This window comes from Mytilus galloprovincialis, chromosome 14, assembly GCF_965363235.1.
Source record: "Mytilus galloprovincialis chromosome 14, xbMytGall1.hap1.1, whole genome shotgun sequence".
Taxonomy (NCBI): domain Eukaryota; kingdom Metazoa; phylum Mollusca; class Bivalvia; order Mytilida; family Mytilidae; genus Mytilus; species Mytilus galloprovincialis.
In genome coordinates this window covers 51,681,736-51,698,078 of record NC_134851.1, presented here as the reverse complement: position 1 = coordinate 51,698,078, position 16,343 = coordinate 51,681,736, and the positions used below count along the sequence as shown (strand labels likewise).

At 33.6% G+C, this 16,343-nt stretch overlaps 1 protein-coding gene across 6 annotated transcripts in view; it reads right to left on the bottom strand.

Annotated features, from left to right (window-relative positions):
* Positions 1–16,343, bottom strand: part of LOC143058336 (neurobeachin-like protein 1) — a 133,139-nt gene that overhangs the window by 38,607 nt on the left and 78,189 nt on the right. For 5 of the 6 annotated variants that reach the window (XM_076231809.1, XM_076231811.1, XM_076231810.1 and 2 more), the window contains 7 exons: positions 14,053–14,210; positions 12,284–12,408; positions 11,036–11,165; positions 10,568–10,710; positions 9,703–9,833; positions 1,403–1,510; positions 901–996 (listed from right to left, as the gene is read on the bottom strand). In XM_076231809.1, the coding sequence (XP_076087924.1) occupies positions 901–996; positions 1,403–1,510; positions 9,703–9,833; positions 10,568–10,710; positions 11,036–11,165; positions 12,284–12,408; positions 14,053–14,210 (891 nt within the window). Of the gene's footprint in view, positions 1–735; positions 771–900; positions 997–1,402; positions 1,511–9,702; positions 9,834–10,567; positions 10,711–11,035; positions 11,166–12,283; positions 12,409–14,052; positions 14,211–16,343 lie in introns of all 6 variants that reach the window. The other variant, XM_076231812.1, reaches the window with a different exon arrangement.

Below are 16,343 nucleotides of genomic sequence, written 5' to 3'. Positions count from 1 at the left end.
TACCACAGGATACTGACTTAGATTGGATACTGACTAAGATCGTTGTAGGTTCGACCTGCTATTGTGTTTACTTACCACAGGATACTGACTTAGATTGTTGTAGGTTTAACCTGCTATTGTGTTTACTTACCACAGGATACTGACTAAGATCGTTGTAGGTTCGACCTGCTATTGTGTTTACTTACCACAGGATACTGACTAAGGTCGTTGTAGGTTCGACCTGCTATTGTGTTTACTTACCACAGGATACTGACTTAGATTGTTGTAGGTTTAACCTGCTATTGTGTTTACTTACCACAGGATACTGACTAAGATCGTTGTAGGTTCGACCTGCTATTGTGTTTACTTACCACAGGAAACTGACTAAGATCGTTGTAGGTTCAACCTCTAATTGTGTTTACTTACCACAGGATACTGACTAAGATCGTTGTAGGTTCGACCTACTATTGTGTTTACTTACCACAGGATACTGACTAAGATCGTTGTAGGTTCGACCTGCTATTGTGTTTAATTGCATCAGGAAACTGACGAAGATCGTTGTAGGTTCGACCTGCTATTGTGTTTACTTACCACAGGAAACTGACTAAGATTGTTGTAGGTTCGACCTGCTATTGTGTTTACTTACCACTGGATACTGACTAAGATCGTTGTAGGTTCGACCTGCTATTGTGTTTACTTACCACAGGATACTGACTAAGATCGTTGTAAGTTCAACCTGCTATTGTGTTTACTTACCACAGGATACTGACTAAGGTCGTTGTAGGTTCGACCTGCTATTGTGTTTACTTACCACAGGAAACTGACTAAGATCGTTGTAGGTTCGACCTGCTATTGTGTTTACTTACCACAGGAAACTGACTAAGATCGTTGTAGGTTCGACCTGCTATTGTGTTTACTTACCACAGGATACTGACTAAGATCGTTGTAGGTTCGACCTGCTATTGTGTTTAATTGCATCAGATATTCGAAGTTTGTTATCTCTCTATGTACCCATTTCTGAAATTAAGTACATTTCTGATTATACAACAGTAAGTAAAGATTTTATTATGTTCATAATTATTTACATGAATAAATCTAAAAGTTAATACATAGTTTCAAAAGGAATTTTTCTGTGGAACAGTAGCTCTAATTGTCCCAAGTATAACATGGCTCATTATATAGAGACAAGCAAGTACATACAGTAATATCTGGGTAAAGTTTTTTAAAAATTGGTGTTTAAATTCTCAAAAGAAATCTCAATAGAAAAGTGCTCCAAGTTTGATTACAAACAACCCTTATGTTAGATGCAAATATAGGTAGGTGTGAGCATACAAAAAACATATTTAACAATCATCAGAACTATCTTTCTGTTCAGCACCAAACATTCTTCCATGGCTTATACTGTACTATTCTCAATAGTTACCTGAGAAAGTCCTGACGACTTCAGTAATTCTGCTGGTGATCTTGAGCCAAAGTAAATCAAGTTTGGTGGTCGCAAACTTAAAATCCGACTGTAAACTTTGTTCCTCACCTGTAAAACCATTTAATTATATTGACAACTACATCAAAACAAAGAAACCATTATGTTAATTTTTTTAGATGCAAGATCAATTACTTCTAATTCTGTGAAATACAAATATTTGTTAACAATTTGTTTTAAAAATTTGTTTAAAATACAAACGCATTCCAATTTGATCTACCTCCAATTTCTGAAGTTAATTATAAATATAGGGATTATTAATTAAAAAATTCATAAAGGTTCCACAGAACCCAGCAACTAGCCTACTTTTGCTGTTATTGGCAGGCTCAACTAAAATGAGGAAAAAAAATAATATAAAATTAATGTTCCTCTAGATACTATCTCTTAATTGTACGAATCTTCTGTCCAAGTTTGGTAAAAATCCAGGATAGTTTAAAATGTTTAAAACTTTAACTGTTATGTTAACTGGAAGAGAAACTTAGTCCATTTATGAGTAAAATATAGAAAAACAGGAACGATATCTTTAACAAAATTTTCTTCTAGATGCTAACTTTTGATCATAAACAAGCTTCTGTCCAAGTTTGGTACAAATCCAGGATTGTTTAAGAAAGTTATTCAAATTATAAAAACTTTAACCACAGAGTGAATGTAATGTTTCCGGGCAGAAAAACTAAGTCCACTTGTAAGTAAAATACAGAAACAAGATTTTTTTTACAAAGTTTACTATCTTATGATCACAAGCTTCTGTCCAAGTTTGGTAGAAATCCAGGATAGTCGAAGAAAGTTATCAAAATTTTAAAAAACTTTAACCAAGCAATGAAAAGATTATGTTTAGTTCAATACAACAATTTTTATAGCGGTTTTGGCTTCCAGGAGGACATTTTTTTGTCCCTTTATCAGTTGCCTACCTAAAGGCATTTTGGCAAATTAAAAGAAAATCAAACCAGGTGCTCCGCAGGGCGCAGCTTTATACGACCGCAGAGGTCGAACCCTGAACAGTTGGGGCAAGTATGGACAAAACATTCAAGCGTGATACAGCTCTGAATTTGGATTGTGATCAAATTTTTGACATTACATGGGTTTTTTTTACACAAAACAAATGTCAAGATTTTACAAATCAATTAAAGATTTCTTCTTCAAACTTTTTAAATCTAAAATTAAATAGTTGACACAGCATAGGTTTCTGACACAGAATGAATGTGGTCTAATGAACTTAAAAGTTTTTTTTTGCCTTTGAGCAATTTACTATGCTGTTGAATATTAATCCTCTCAAAAAAATGTTTGAAGAAATTTTCTTTTTATTTATGAAATCTGAAATGAGAAAAATTTAAACCCCCCCTTTTTTTTCACATCCCCGTTTCCCTTTCTCCAAAACTGATATCAATTCAAATTTCTAATGGAGTTTGCAACAATAACTACTCTTTTAAATACATCATAAAATATTAAAATGTAAAATAAAGTGCTTGTTATCACTGAATGGTAAAGATTGGTTGGTAGTAAAAGTGAATATACATTGTTTATTGTATAAAACAATAAAAAAAAATTCATCAGCAACATTTTATATTGGCAAATTTCCAATGAAGTTATTTACATAAAGTTATTGGCAAATAAAAATAGAAAATGACATCATAGTCATGTCTGGCAAATGTCCAACATACATTATCTAAAAACATTTTAGATAAGATAAGGAAAAAAAGCTTCATCAGCAACATTTTATATTGGCAAATTTCCAATGAAGTTATTTACATAAAGTTATTGGCAAATAAAAATAGAAAATGACATCATAGTCATGTCTGGCAAATTTCCAACATATATTATCAACTACTATTCTATACAAAGAAAGATAACTCCAATTGAAAATTAATTGCTATTGCACAATATTGTGCAATTAGATATTTCTTGCTATTGTGCAATACTGTGCAATTGAAAATTTCTTGCTATTGCACAATACTTGATATGGAATCCTGATTTGGACCAACTTGAAAACTGGGCCCATAATCAACCAGGTGCTCCGCAGGGCGCAGCTTTATACGACCGCAGAGGTCGAACCCTGAACAGTTGGGGCAAGTATGGACAAAACATTCAAGCGTGATACAGCTCTGAATTTGGATTGTGATCAAATTTTTGACATTACATGGTTTTTTTTTACACAAAACAAATGTCAAGATTTTACAAATCAATTAAAGATTTCTTCTTCAAACTTTTTAAATCTAAAATTAAATAGTTGATCATGACACAGCATAGGTTTCTGACACAGAACGAATGTGGTCTAATGAACTTAAAAGTTTTTTTTTGCCTTTGAGCAATTCAATATTCAATATGCTGTTGAATATTAATCCTCTCAAAAAAATGTTTGAAGAAATTTTCTTTTTATTTATGAAATCTGAAATGAGAAAAATTTCACCCCCCCCCCCTTTTTTTTCACATCCCCGTTTCCCTTTTTCCAAAACTGATATCAATTCAAATTTCTAATGGAGTTTGCAACAATAACTACTCTTTTAAATACATCATAAAATATTAAAATGTAAAATAAAGTGCTTGATATCACTGAATGGTAAAGATTGGTTGGTAGTAAAAGTGAATATACATTGTTTATTGTATAAAACAATAAAAAAAACTTCATCAGCAACATTTTATATTGGCAAATTTCCAATGAAGTTATTTACATAAAGTTATTGGCAAATAAAAATAGATAATGACATCATAGTCATGTCTGGCAAATGTCCAACATACATTATCTAAAAACATTTTAGATAAGATAAGGAAAAAAAGCTTCATCAGCAACATTTTATATTGGCAAATTTCCAATGAAGTTATTTACATAAAGTTATTGGCAAATAAAAATAGAAAATGACATCATAGTCATGTCTGGCAAATTTCCAACATATATTATCAACTACTATTCTATACAAAGAAAGATAACTCCAATTGAAAATTAATTGCTATTGCACAATATTGTGCAATTAGATATTTCTTGCTATTGTGCAATACTGTGCAATTGAAAATTAATTGCTATTGACAATACTTGATATGGAATCCTGATTTGGACCAACTTGAAAACTGGGCCCATAATCAAAAATCAAAGTACATATTTAGATAAATCATATCAAATAAGCCCAAGAATTTAATTTTTGTTAAAATCAAACTTATTTTAATTTTGGACCCTTTGGACCTTAATGTAGACCAATTTGAAAACTGGACCAAAAATTAAGAATCTACATACACAGTTAGATTTGGCATATCAAAGAACCCATTTATTCAATTTTTGATGAAATCAAACAAAGTTTAATTTTGGACCCCCATTTGGACCAACTTGAAAACTAGGCCAATAATTAAAAATCTAAGTACATTTTTAAATTCAGCATATCAAAGAACCCCAAGGATTCAATTTTTGTTAAAATCATAAGTTTAATTTTGGACCCTTTGGACCTTAATGTAGACCAATTTGAAAACGGGACCAAAAATTAAGAATCTAAATACATAGTTAGATTCGGCATATCAAAGAACCCCAATTATTCAATTTTTGATGAAATCACACAAAGTTCAATTTTGGACCCTTTGGGCCCCTTATTCTTAAACTGTTAGGACCAAAACTCCCAAAATCAAACCAAACCTTCCTTTTATGGTCATAAACCTTGTGTTTAAATTTCATAGATTTCTATTTACTTATACTACAGTTATGGTGCGAAAACCAAGAATAATGCTTATTTGGGCCCTTTTTGGCCCCTAATTCATAAACTGTTGTGACCTCAACTCCAAAAATCAATCCCAACCTTCCTGTTGTGGTCATAAACCTTGTGTTAAAATTTCATTGATTTCTATTTACTTATACTAAAGTTATAGTGCGAAAACCAAGAAAATGCTTATTTGGGCCCTTTTTTGGCCCTTATTTCCTAAACTCTTGGAACCAAAACTCCCAAAATCAATCCCAACCTTCCTTTTGTGGTCATAAACCTTGTGTCAAAATTTCATTGATTTCTATTTACTTATACTAAAGTTATAGTGGGAAAACCAAGAAAATGCTTATTTGGGCCCTTTTTTGGCCCTTATTTCCTAAACTCTTGGAACCAAAACTCCCAAAATCAATCCCAACCTTCCTTTTGTGGTCATAAACCTTGTGTCAAAATTTCATAGATTTCTATTCACTTAAACTAAAGTTATAGTGCGAAAACCAAGAAAATGCTTATTTGGGCCCTTTTTGGCCCCTAATTCCTAAAATGTTGGGACCAAAACTCCCAAAATCAATCCCAACCTTCCTTTTGTGGTCATAAACCTTGTGTTAAAATTTCATAGATTTCCATTCACTTTTACTAAAGTTAGAGTGCGAAAACTAAAAGTATTCGGACGCCGGACGACGACGACGACGCAGACGCCAACGTGATAGCAATATACGACGAAAAATTTTTCAAATTTTGCAGTCGTATAAAAATCAAAGTACATATTTAGATAAATCATATCAAATAAGCCCAAGAATTTAATTTTTGTTAAAATCAAACTTAGTTTAATTTTGGACCCTTTGGACCTTAATGTAGACCAATTTGAAAACTGGACCAAAAATTAAGAATTTACATACACAGTTAGATTTGGCATATCAAAGAACCCATTTATTCAATTTTTGATGAAATCAAACAAAGTTTAATTTTGGACCCCCATTTGGACCAACTTGAAAACTAGGCCAATAATTAAAAATCTAAGTACATTTTTAAATTCAGCATATCAAAGAACCCCAAGGATTCAATTTTTGTTAAAATCAAACTAAGTTTAATTTTGGACCCTTTGGACCTTAATGTAGACCAATTTGAAAACGGGACCAAAAATTAAGAATCTACATACATAGTTAGATTCGGCATATCAAAGAACCCCAATTATTCAATTTTTGATGAAATCACACAAAGTTCAATTTTGGACCCTTTGGGCCCCTTATTCCTAAACTGTTAGGACCAAAACTCCCAAAATCAAACCCAACCTTCCTTTTATGGTCATAAACCTTGTATTTAAATTTCATAGATTTCTATTTACTTATACTAAAGTTATGATGCAAAAACCAAAAATAATGCTTATTTGGGCCCCTTTTTGGCCCCTAATTCATAAACTGTTGTGACCTCAACTCCAAAAATCAATCCCAACCTTCCTTTTGTGGTCATAAACCTTGTGTTAAAATTTCATTGATTTCTATTTACTTATACTAAAGTTATTGTGCGAAAACCAAGAATAATGCTTATTTGGGCCCTTTTTGGCCCTTAATTCCTAAACTGTAGGAACCAAAACTCCCAAAATCAATCCCAACCTTCCTTTTGTGGTCATAAACCTTGTGTCAAAATTTCATAGATTTCTATTCACTTAAACTTAAGTTATAGTGCGAAAACCAAGAAAATGCATATTTGGGCCCTTTTTGGCCCCTAATTCCTAAAATGTTGGGACCAAAACTCCCAAAATCAATCCCAACCTTCCTTTTGTGGTCATAAACCTTGTGTTAAAATTTCATTGATTTCTATTCACTTTTACTAAAGTTAGAGTGCGAAAACTAAAAGTATTCGGACGACGACGACGACGACGCCGACGCCAACGTGATAGCAATATACGACGAAAAATTTTTCAAATTTTGCGGTCGTATAAAAACCATGAAAGGCAATCAATGGGTAAAAGATTTGGTTTATAACATCTAACCTGGTGCTCTGCAGGGCACAGCTTTATACGACTGCAGAAATTGAACCCTGAACAGTTGGGTCAAGTATGGACACAACATTCAATAAAATTAAGAATGGAAATGGGGAATGTGTCAAAGAGACAACAACCCGACCATATAAAAAACAACAGCAGAAGGTCTCCAACAGGTCTTCAATGTAGTGAGAAATTCCTGCACCCAGAGGTGTCCTTCAACTGGCCCCTAAACAAATATATACTAGTTCAGTGATAATGAATGCCATACTAATTTCCAAATTGTACACAAGAAACTAAAATTAAAATAATACAAGACTAATAAAGGCCAGAGGCTGACTTGGGACAGGCGCAAAAATGCGGCGGGGTTAAACATGTTTATGAGATCTTAACCCTCCCCTATACTTCTAGCCAATGTAGAAAAGTAAACGCATAACAATATGCTTGATACAGCTCTGAATTTGGATTGCGATCAAATTTTTGACATAGTATGAGTTTCTGACACAAAACAAATATCAAGATCTTACAAATCTATTGAGCAATATTGTGCAATTAAAGATTTCTTCTTTTAACTTTTCGAAAATTTAGAATTTGAGAAATTTGAAGAAAAAACAAGGATGTGTCCATAGTACACAGATGCCCCACTCGAACTATCATTTTCTGTGTTTAGTGAACTGTGATTGGGTAAAAACTCTAATTTGGCATTTAAATTAGAAAGATCATATCACAGGGAACTTGTATACTAAGTTTCAAGTTGATTGGACTTCAACTTCATCAAAAACAACCGTAACAAAAAACTTTAACCTGAAATTTGAACTATCATTTCTATGTTCAGTGAACCGTGAAATTGGGGTGAAAAAACTAATTTGGGATTAAAATTAGAAAGATCATATCATAGGGCACATGTGAACTGAGTTTCAAGTTGATTGGACTTTAACTTCATCAAAAACTACCTTGACCAAAAACTTTAACCTGAAGCAGGAAGAACGGACGGAAGGACAGACGGACAAACGAACGAACAGACGCATTTATCAGAAAACATAATGCCCCTCTACTATCGTAGGTGGGGCATAAAAGTTGAAAATAACTACCACCCCCTTTTTTTTTGCAATTATTCCAAAACCTGCCATTTTTTTTATACATAATTTAATACAAGTAGTGTAAGGGAGGTAAATCCGAACATACCCAACATTGTATATTAAATGTTTTAGAATTACCTCCCTTACACTGCTTTTAAATTGTCTTAATTGTCCATTGACCAGAAATTCCTAGTTTTCCCCTTTTTTGCCCCTAATTCCGAAACATTTTGAGCCATAACCCAAAGTCAATACTAACCATCCCTTCATGGTATGGAAACTTGTGGCTTAATTTCAGAGAGATTCATACACTTAACATAAGTTATTGTTTGAAAACTACAAAAATGTTTATTTTGGGCCCCCTTTTTGGTCCCTAATTCCTTAACTATTGGGACCATAACTCCCAAAATCAATACCAACCTTTCTTTAGTGGTATTGAACCTTCTTGTAAAAAATTATAGAGATGCATATACTTAAACAAAAGTTACTGTCTGTAAACTAGAAAAATGCTTCTTTTTGACCCCTCATTCCTACATATTCTGGAAAATTAACCCCAAACTGATTCCCAGCCTTCCCTGTGTTATATGGAGACTTGTGGTACAATGTCAGAGAGATCCATACAGTTACACACAAGTAATAGTCTTCAAACTAGAAAATGCTTGTTTTTGGCCCCTTTTTAGCCCTTAATTCCTAGACTGTTTGCCCAATAAAAATAAATCCCAACCTTCAACTTATGATATTAAACATTGTGGTACAATATCAGAACAATATAAATACTAATACACAACTTTTTTGTCCTGAAACTAGATAAATGCTGTTTTTGGCCCATTTGGGCCCCTTATTCCTAAACCTTAGGGACCATAACCTCTAAAATCAATCCCAAGTTTCATTTTGTGGTTATAAACATTGTGTTAAAATTTTTATTGATTTCTTTTTGCTTATTCAAAAGTTAGTAGCCGGAAACAATCTGTCTTCGAACGAGGCTGCCGATGCTGCCGACGTGATACCAATATACGACCAAATTTTTATTAATTTTTGCGGTCATATAAAAAGGTCACTTCATATTTTTACATTTATTCTTTTAAATCTTGTATTTGGGTTCAGTTAAAAAACAGTGATAGCTTTGAAGAACATTAATGGACTAAAGTGGGAGGAGCTGAGCTATCTCTGTAGTTAGTGTAATAACCATCTGACGTTCATTAGACCACAATAAAGCTCAGAAAAAAGACAGAACATGTAAATTAATTTAATGTCAAAGAAATGAAACTTTATTTATTAAGTGCTTTTTGTCAAAGTAGTCACTTTAATAACTGTATTGTGTGCCAGTATTAGTTCCAACTTTTTGTCCAAATAAGAACTTCATTTTTTTTAGTCAGATCAGTTGGATTATATCAGACATTTACTGAAAGAAATGTATTTAATTGGTAAGTATGATTGTTTTGGATGGCATTATTTTGCCATAAGTGTAGTTGTTCATATAAATGCCTTTTAAGGTTTTAATATATTCACCTTCTTCTGGAAGTTAAGAAAATAATTAGTCTGATCAATGAGAAACAATTCTAAAGCACTTCTGCGTAAGTTGTAGCGTCTAAAGTGTATCTCTCTCAACTGAGACAAGGCCCATTTGAAGTCTTCTCCACCTATAATTAAAGGTATAAATATTTACACAGTCAATAAACTCATCATAGATATCAGGACTAAATTTTGTATATACGACAGACGCGCGTTTCGTCTACAAAAGACTCTTCAGTTATGCTCGAATCCAAAAAAGTTAAAAGGGCCAAATAAAGTACAAAGTTGAAGAGCATTGAGGACCAAAGTTCCTAAAAGTTTTGCCAAATACTGCTAAGGTAATCTAGGCCTGAGGTAGAAAAGTCAAATTATACAAGTTCATTGTTGTTATGAATCTGGTGACTATTTGAAACAAGGCAACCAACTTTTAAGAAATCTCAAAATAACCAAAAGTGTGTGAACAAATTTCTGGATCCTTGCTCAAACCGATACAAATTTGTGACATAACTAATTTGGCCCAACAAGGTCCATTTGTACCAGTAAACAGACACATCCTTGTGTTTGTTCTGAGAAATAATCAATGGTTCAAAGAATTCATGGATAATGCCATGTCATGTCTGTGGAGTTTTATTATGAGTTGTACATAAAGAAATGAATATCATAAAAAGTTTGTCATAAACTTGTTAACCGAAAGGAATCAGAGGAATTACAATAAAATAATATATAGGCAAAATGGTTTAAAAATTTGTGAAAATTAGATTTTTATCTTTCCTTAAGAAATAAAGTAAAGCACATGTTTAATTCAAGGGGAGGTAATTAAAACTAGATAGTACTTATAAATATTTCTAAACAATTAACCCACCTTCTTCTTTGTTTGTACTGCAATCAAAGAAATAAACATGAGTTGTGGTGACCTCTAGTCGACCTTGGTATACATTCACCATAGTGATCAATTGACATTCTTCAGACAACACTAACTTTTCTTTATCATTAGGACCATCAGTTCTGCAGATAAAATAAATAATTCAATTTTGCAATGAATTTAAAGCAGTTAATCATTTTTTTTCTGTTAGAAGAATAGGTTCTACACATTAAAGATTTTTTTGTATTCCTTGGTTACATTTGCATGTATATGCAAAATATATATATAGTCTTGATAAAAGGAATTGAGTATTGTCAATTGGCTTTGCAACCTTAAATACACTTTAAAACACTGTTCATTTTTGTTTCACATAGATGAATACTCTTGTGTACTTTGATATAAAAGATCTAAATAGGAAATATCCTAGTCAATCTGATAAAGTACAATTTTAATAGTTAAATCATTTACCCGTCTGGGTTAACTGCTGTCCATTCTTCATCTCCTATGATGTCATCAGCAATGTTCTCCTTGGAAACCAAGGCTTCCTTGGTTACAGTTAACTGTTTTAGTTGATCTGATGGATCTAAGTCATTAACACCTAATAAATAAGTAATAATACATATAATATGTGTGTTCAGATATGTATCACCTTAACTGGTGATCCAATGGATGGATCTGTCGTGGAGTTGTCACTTGTTTAAATGTACTTATATATACTGTAAATTCAGAAATTATTGCGAAGTTTTTATTATTGTAAAAAATGCAAGAAACTCGTGAACGCAATGATTTAAACTTGCCTTTTGAAATATTTTAAATGAATTAAACAGGTTTTTTCTCAAAATCATAAAAATCAAAATCGTATTTCAGTCTAAAATGACAAAATTGCAATTATAAATGCATGCAATAATTTCTGAATCTACATTATTTGTATATATTTGAAATCAATTCCATCTTCATTTCTAATGTATCATGTACAGTGTTACAATTCTAGATTCTACTGACAATGAAAGGTACCACTAGGCCACCAAAAGCTGAATTATGTTCAGCCTAGGTAGACGAGTGGTCTAAGGTAATGGACACAGTGCAGGTTGTGTTGTCTCAATAAAAATTTTCAAAACTTTAACCACAGAGTGCATGTAATGTTAATTTGCAGAAAAACTTAGTCCATTTATAGTAAAATACAGATAAACAGAATTTTTATTATCAAATTTAATTTCTGTATACTATCTTATGATCATCAACAAGCTTCTGTCCAAGTTTGGTAGAAATCCAGAAATCAACGACAATGGAATATAGGATGGCTATGTCTCACTTTGCAACAATAGTTGCAGGATCAACAAAAATCATCATGTTGACAAATATTTCGGCTTAGCAAATAGCCTTCATCAGTGTCAATAATATTATCAATGTAATTTGTTTTCTCCATGTTACTAAATAAATGATACCCAAAAGAAGATCTTTGTAAAAGTTAACAACAATGGACGACAGTCTCCAAGTGATGAGATAAACTCAATTAAACCTATGGGCCAGGTGAGCTAAAAGGCTAAACACATGGTTAGGTTCAACATTTCAAAGAACCCCAGCAATTCAAAACTTTGAATTAAACCAAACCCCATTGAAATTGATCAAGAAATAAGCAATTTGTACTAAGTATTTGAAAAGTATTGTTTTAAGCTTTTTATATAAATGATCCTGGTACAAAAGCAGCTTCCATACCTATATTATCTCTCTGTCTGCTGGCTTCAACATGCAGGTCAAAATTATAGTTAGGTATTAACTTTACTCTCATTCTGGAGAAGTTCTCTTGGTTAGACATCTTCCATTGAAGTGCTCCCTGACTCCTACAAATATACAACATTTCTTCTACACAAGATAACTAATGGGTCTTCCATTAAAGCGCTCCCTGACTCCTACAAATATACAACATTTCTTCTACACAAGACAACTAATGGGTCTTTCATTGAAGTGCTCCCTGACTCCTACAAATATACAACATTTCTTCTACACAAGACAACTAATGGGTCACTTTTTCACTAGCACATCATTTGTTCCTCTCCCAATAAAATGGTACCCAATATAAGACTTTTCTGATCATCCACCTCATCAGAGGATCCAACATACCATTTGAATTCCATCTCATAAAAAATGAAGGTCTTATCCAGGCAATAATAATTAATATGAAAAAAAATATCCCTAATTTCAGATTTTCCTGTTAATCATATTCATCTATGGTTTAAATTACCAGTCTCTCCTGTAAAGAATCGTTTACTTGCTCTCCACTGCCTCTACTACTCACCTTTCAGCCAAGGCACCAGTCTCTCCTGTAAAGAATAGTTTACTTGCTCTCCACTGCCTCTACTACTCACCTTTCAGCCCAGGCACCAGTCTCTCCTGTAAAGAATCGTTTACTTGCTCTCCACTGCCTCTACTACTCACCTTTCAGCCAAGGCACCAGTCTCTCCTGTAAAGAATCATTTACTTGCTCTCCACTGTCTCTCCTACTCACCTCTAAGCCCAGGCACCAGTCTCTCCTGTAAAGAATCATTTACTTGCTCTACATTGCCTCTACTACTCACCTTTCAGCCAAGGCACCAGTCTCTCCTGTAAAGAATCATTTACTTGCTCTCCACTGTCTCTCCTACTCACCTCTAAGCCCAGGCACCAGTCTCTCCTGTAAAGAATCATTTACTTGCTCTCCACTGCCTCTACTACTCACCTTTCAGTCAAGGCACCAGTTTCTCCTGTAAAGAATCGTTTACTTGCTCTCCACTGCCTCTACTACTCACCTTTCAGCCCAGGCACCAGTCTCTCCTGTAAAGAATCGTTTACTTGCTCTCCACTGCCTCTACTACTCACCTTTCAGCCAAGGCACCAGTCTCTCCTGTAAAGAATCATTTACTTGCTCTCCACTGTCTCTCCTACTCACCTCTAAGCCCAGGCACCAGTCTCTCCTGTAAAGAATCATTTACTTGCTCTCCACTGCCTCTACTACTCACCTTTCAGTCAAGGCACCAGTTTCTCCTGTAAAGAATCGTTTACTTGCTCTCCACTGCCTCTACTACTCACCTTTCAGCCCAGGCACCAGTCTCTCCTGTAAAGAATCGTTTACTTGCTCTCCACTGCCTCTACTACTCACCTTTCAGCCAAGGCACCAGTCTCTCCTGTAAAGAATCATTGACTTGCTCTCCACTGTCTCTCCTACTCACCTCTAAGCCCAGGCACCAGTCTCTCCTGTAAAGAATCGTTTACTTGCTCTCCACTGCCTCTACTGCTCACCTTTCAGCCAAGGCACCAGTCTCTCTTGTAAAGAATCATTTACTTGCTCTCCACTGCCTCTACTACTCACCTTTCAGCCCAGGCACCAGTCTCTCCTGTAAAGAATCGTTTACTTGCTCTCCACTGCCTCTCCTACTCACCTTTCAGCCCAGACACAGTCTCTCCTGTAAAGAATCGTTTACTTGCTCTCCACTGCCTCTACTACTCACCTTTCAGCCCAGGCACCAGTCTCTCCTGTAAAGAATCGTTTACTTGCTCTCCACTGCCTAACTGTAGAGGAATATTGATTCTTCATGTGAATGGCAACATTTTGGAATCGTCTTTCTTCATTGATAGCTTTGTTCTTATACACATCAAATATCTGACTCTAGAAATATATATACAAGAAATATTCATAAGGGTGCATTATCTGACAGAAGTATCACATATTGATATTAAAATCAGGATAAATAGTTATTTAAAATCTCCTACACACTCCTCCAATATCAGAGAGTGATTCTTATCTTTCTCCTAAGATATAATGTTTCATACCTGCCAAGTTTTGAAAGTGCCCATGGGGGTTTTAGTGCGCGACAACAATTTCAAAGGTTACAATTCTTTGCGATGACTATTTTGGGTGTGCTGTTTTGTGGTCTAGAAAATTGCATATTTGTAAGATGAGGTTACATGCCTTTTCTAAAGTTTATTTGCATGATTCTAGTTATTATATATCAGTAGAAAAGAGGAACATGTAGCTGTAAGACCAGGAATTAATTTCATGTGTAAGGATATTAAATAATTGTTGACTTTTCCAATTTAAATTTATGCACAAAGAAAGACCTTTATCAGGTTGGGAACAACACCTAGGGGTATCCCCTCAATGTAAGGACATTAAAAACCACTTTTTAAGTAAAGATGAGCACATATTCTGATATTCATATTATTTGAAGAAACTTTTCCCAGAGAATTATACATCTTATGATCTATCTGGTATAATATGGTCAACACATGTCCAAGAATTTTGGTATGTTCTTGGCCTAATATATCATGTATATCTTCTTTATTTTTCAAAATAATTGGACCCTACATTTAGAAAAGTAGTTCTAAATATAATGTCAGAATTTCCTATTTTTAAGTTAAATAAAAATCTACATTTTTCATTTTTATTTTTCACAGAAGTAAAATGCCCCCTTGCAGGGATGATTCCAGTATATAGTTTAGGGCCGCTTAGCGGCCCTTAAATCGGCCAGCGGCCCCAAAAAAATGTACATGAAAATGAATTCCCAATTCAGGAAAATAAAATAAAAATCCATATTTCCGGAAAAGTTTCTGTCACCATATAAGGCAACTATAATTTTTCATAGTTTGTTGTCAAAACGTTTTAAAATCCGGATAAGAATGCTGTTTACAACCGCATTTTATTAACAACGATTTAACTATGACAACATGTGGCAAACGGTTTTAGCAGCCGAATTCAATTGATTAATATGTTATGGGAGTATTCGATCTTGTAAAAGAAGATTGCCCATCAGGTTGATAAAAATGGGTGTCAAAGCGGACCGCGGCAGGAAGCAAATTCAAATTTTGATATAACATTGATGGATTCAGTTTAATGGGCACCAATCTCGTAAAAGCAGATCGCCCAGCAGAGCCGGTTATATAATATGATGAAAACTTGTTTTGTAAAAGAAATTATTTCCTCAAAAGACAAAAGTTTGAGCGTTTTTTGCAAATAATGTTGATGATAGACCATTCATGAAATACGATGTCATTATGGACCTATTTCAAAAGTTTTGAACATGATCCAAATAATTTTAAAGAACACTGGTTCAATGCTTTAAATATCTTATCAATTAAGTATATGAACTTTTGTAATTGCTTTTCTGAATTTGACAATTGACCAGTTCAATTTGAAATCCATTTGAATCAAGGTAAATTTATAAAGATGACCTGCTGTTGAAAACATACTGGATGAATGATTTTTTCAGTGGTTTATGTTAGCTGAAATATATGTTTTTGTAATAGGCCTGGGTAACTATAGCTAAGATGATATACTAGTGCATCATGTTCAATGATATTCATGTAATAACAGTAGCCCATCCAGAATTATTCAAAATGTTACAACTTACATGAACAACAGTGTACAGGTTAAAATTAATAATATACATTTTCCGTTTTTACAGGAAAATAATGTTGTTTCGTCTTATATTTTATGCTTAAAAAATTCCCAATTAGAATACAAATTCCCAATTTGATGTTCAAGGTATCCATTTGAAAACACCTGGAATCATCCCTGCCTTGACTAAGGAAAGTCCCTCATTTAAGGGATTCCTCATGTGGGGTTTTTTGTTTTGTCCATGTGAAAAATAAAGAATAGTACATTAAATGATTTGGTATTTTAATTAAATACATATCATTTGTTACAGCAAGAGTAATTTCAATAAATTAGTGAATAAACTACTATTTATTATCTTTATGGTAGTACTGCATCGTTGAAGTTTGTCTATCAGCCATGCTTTTA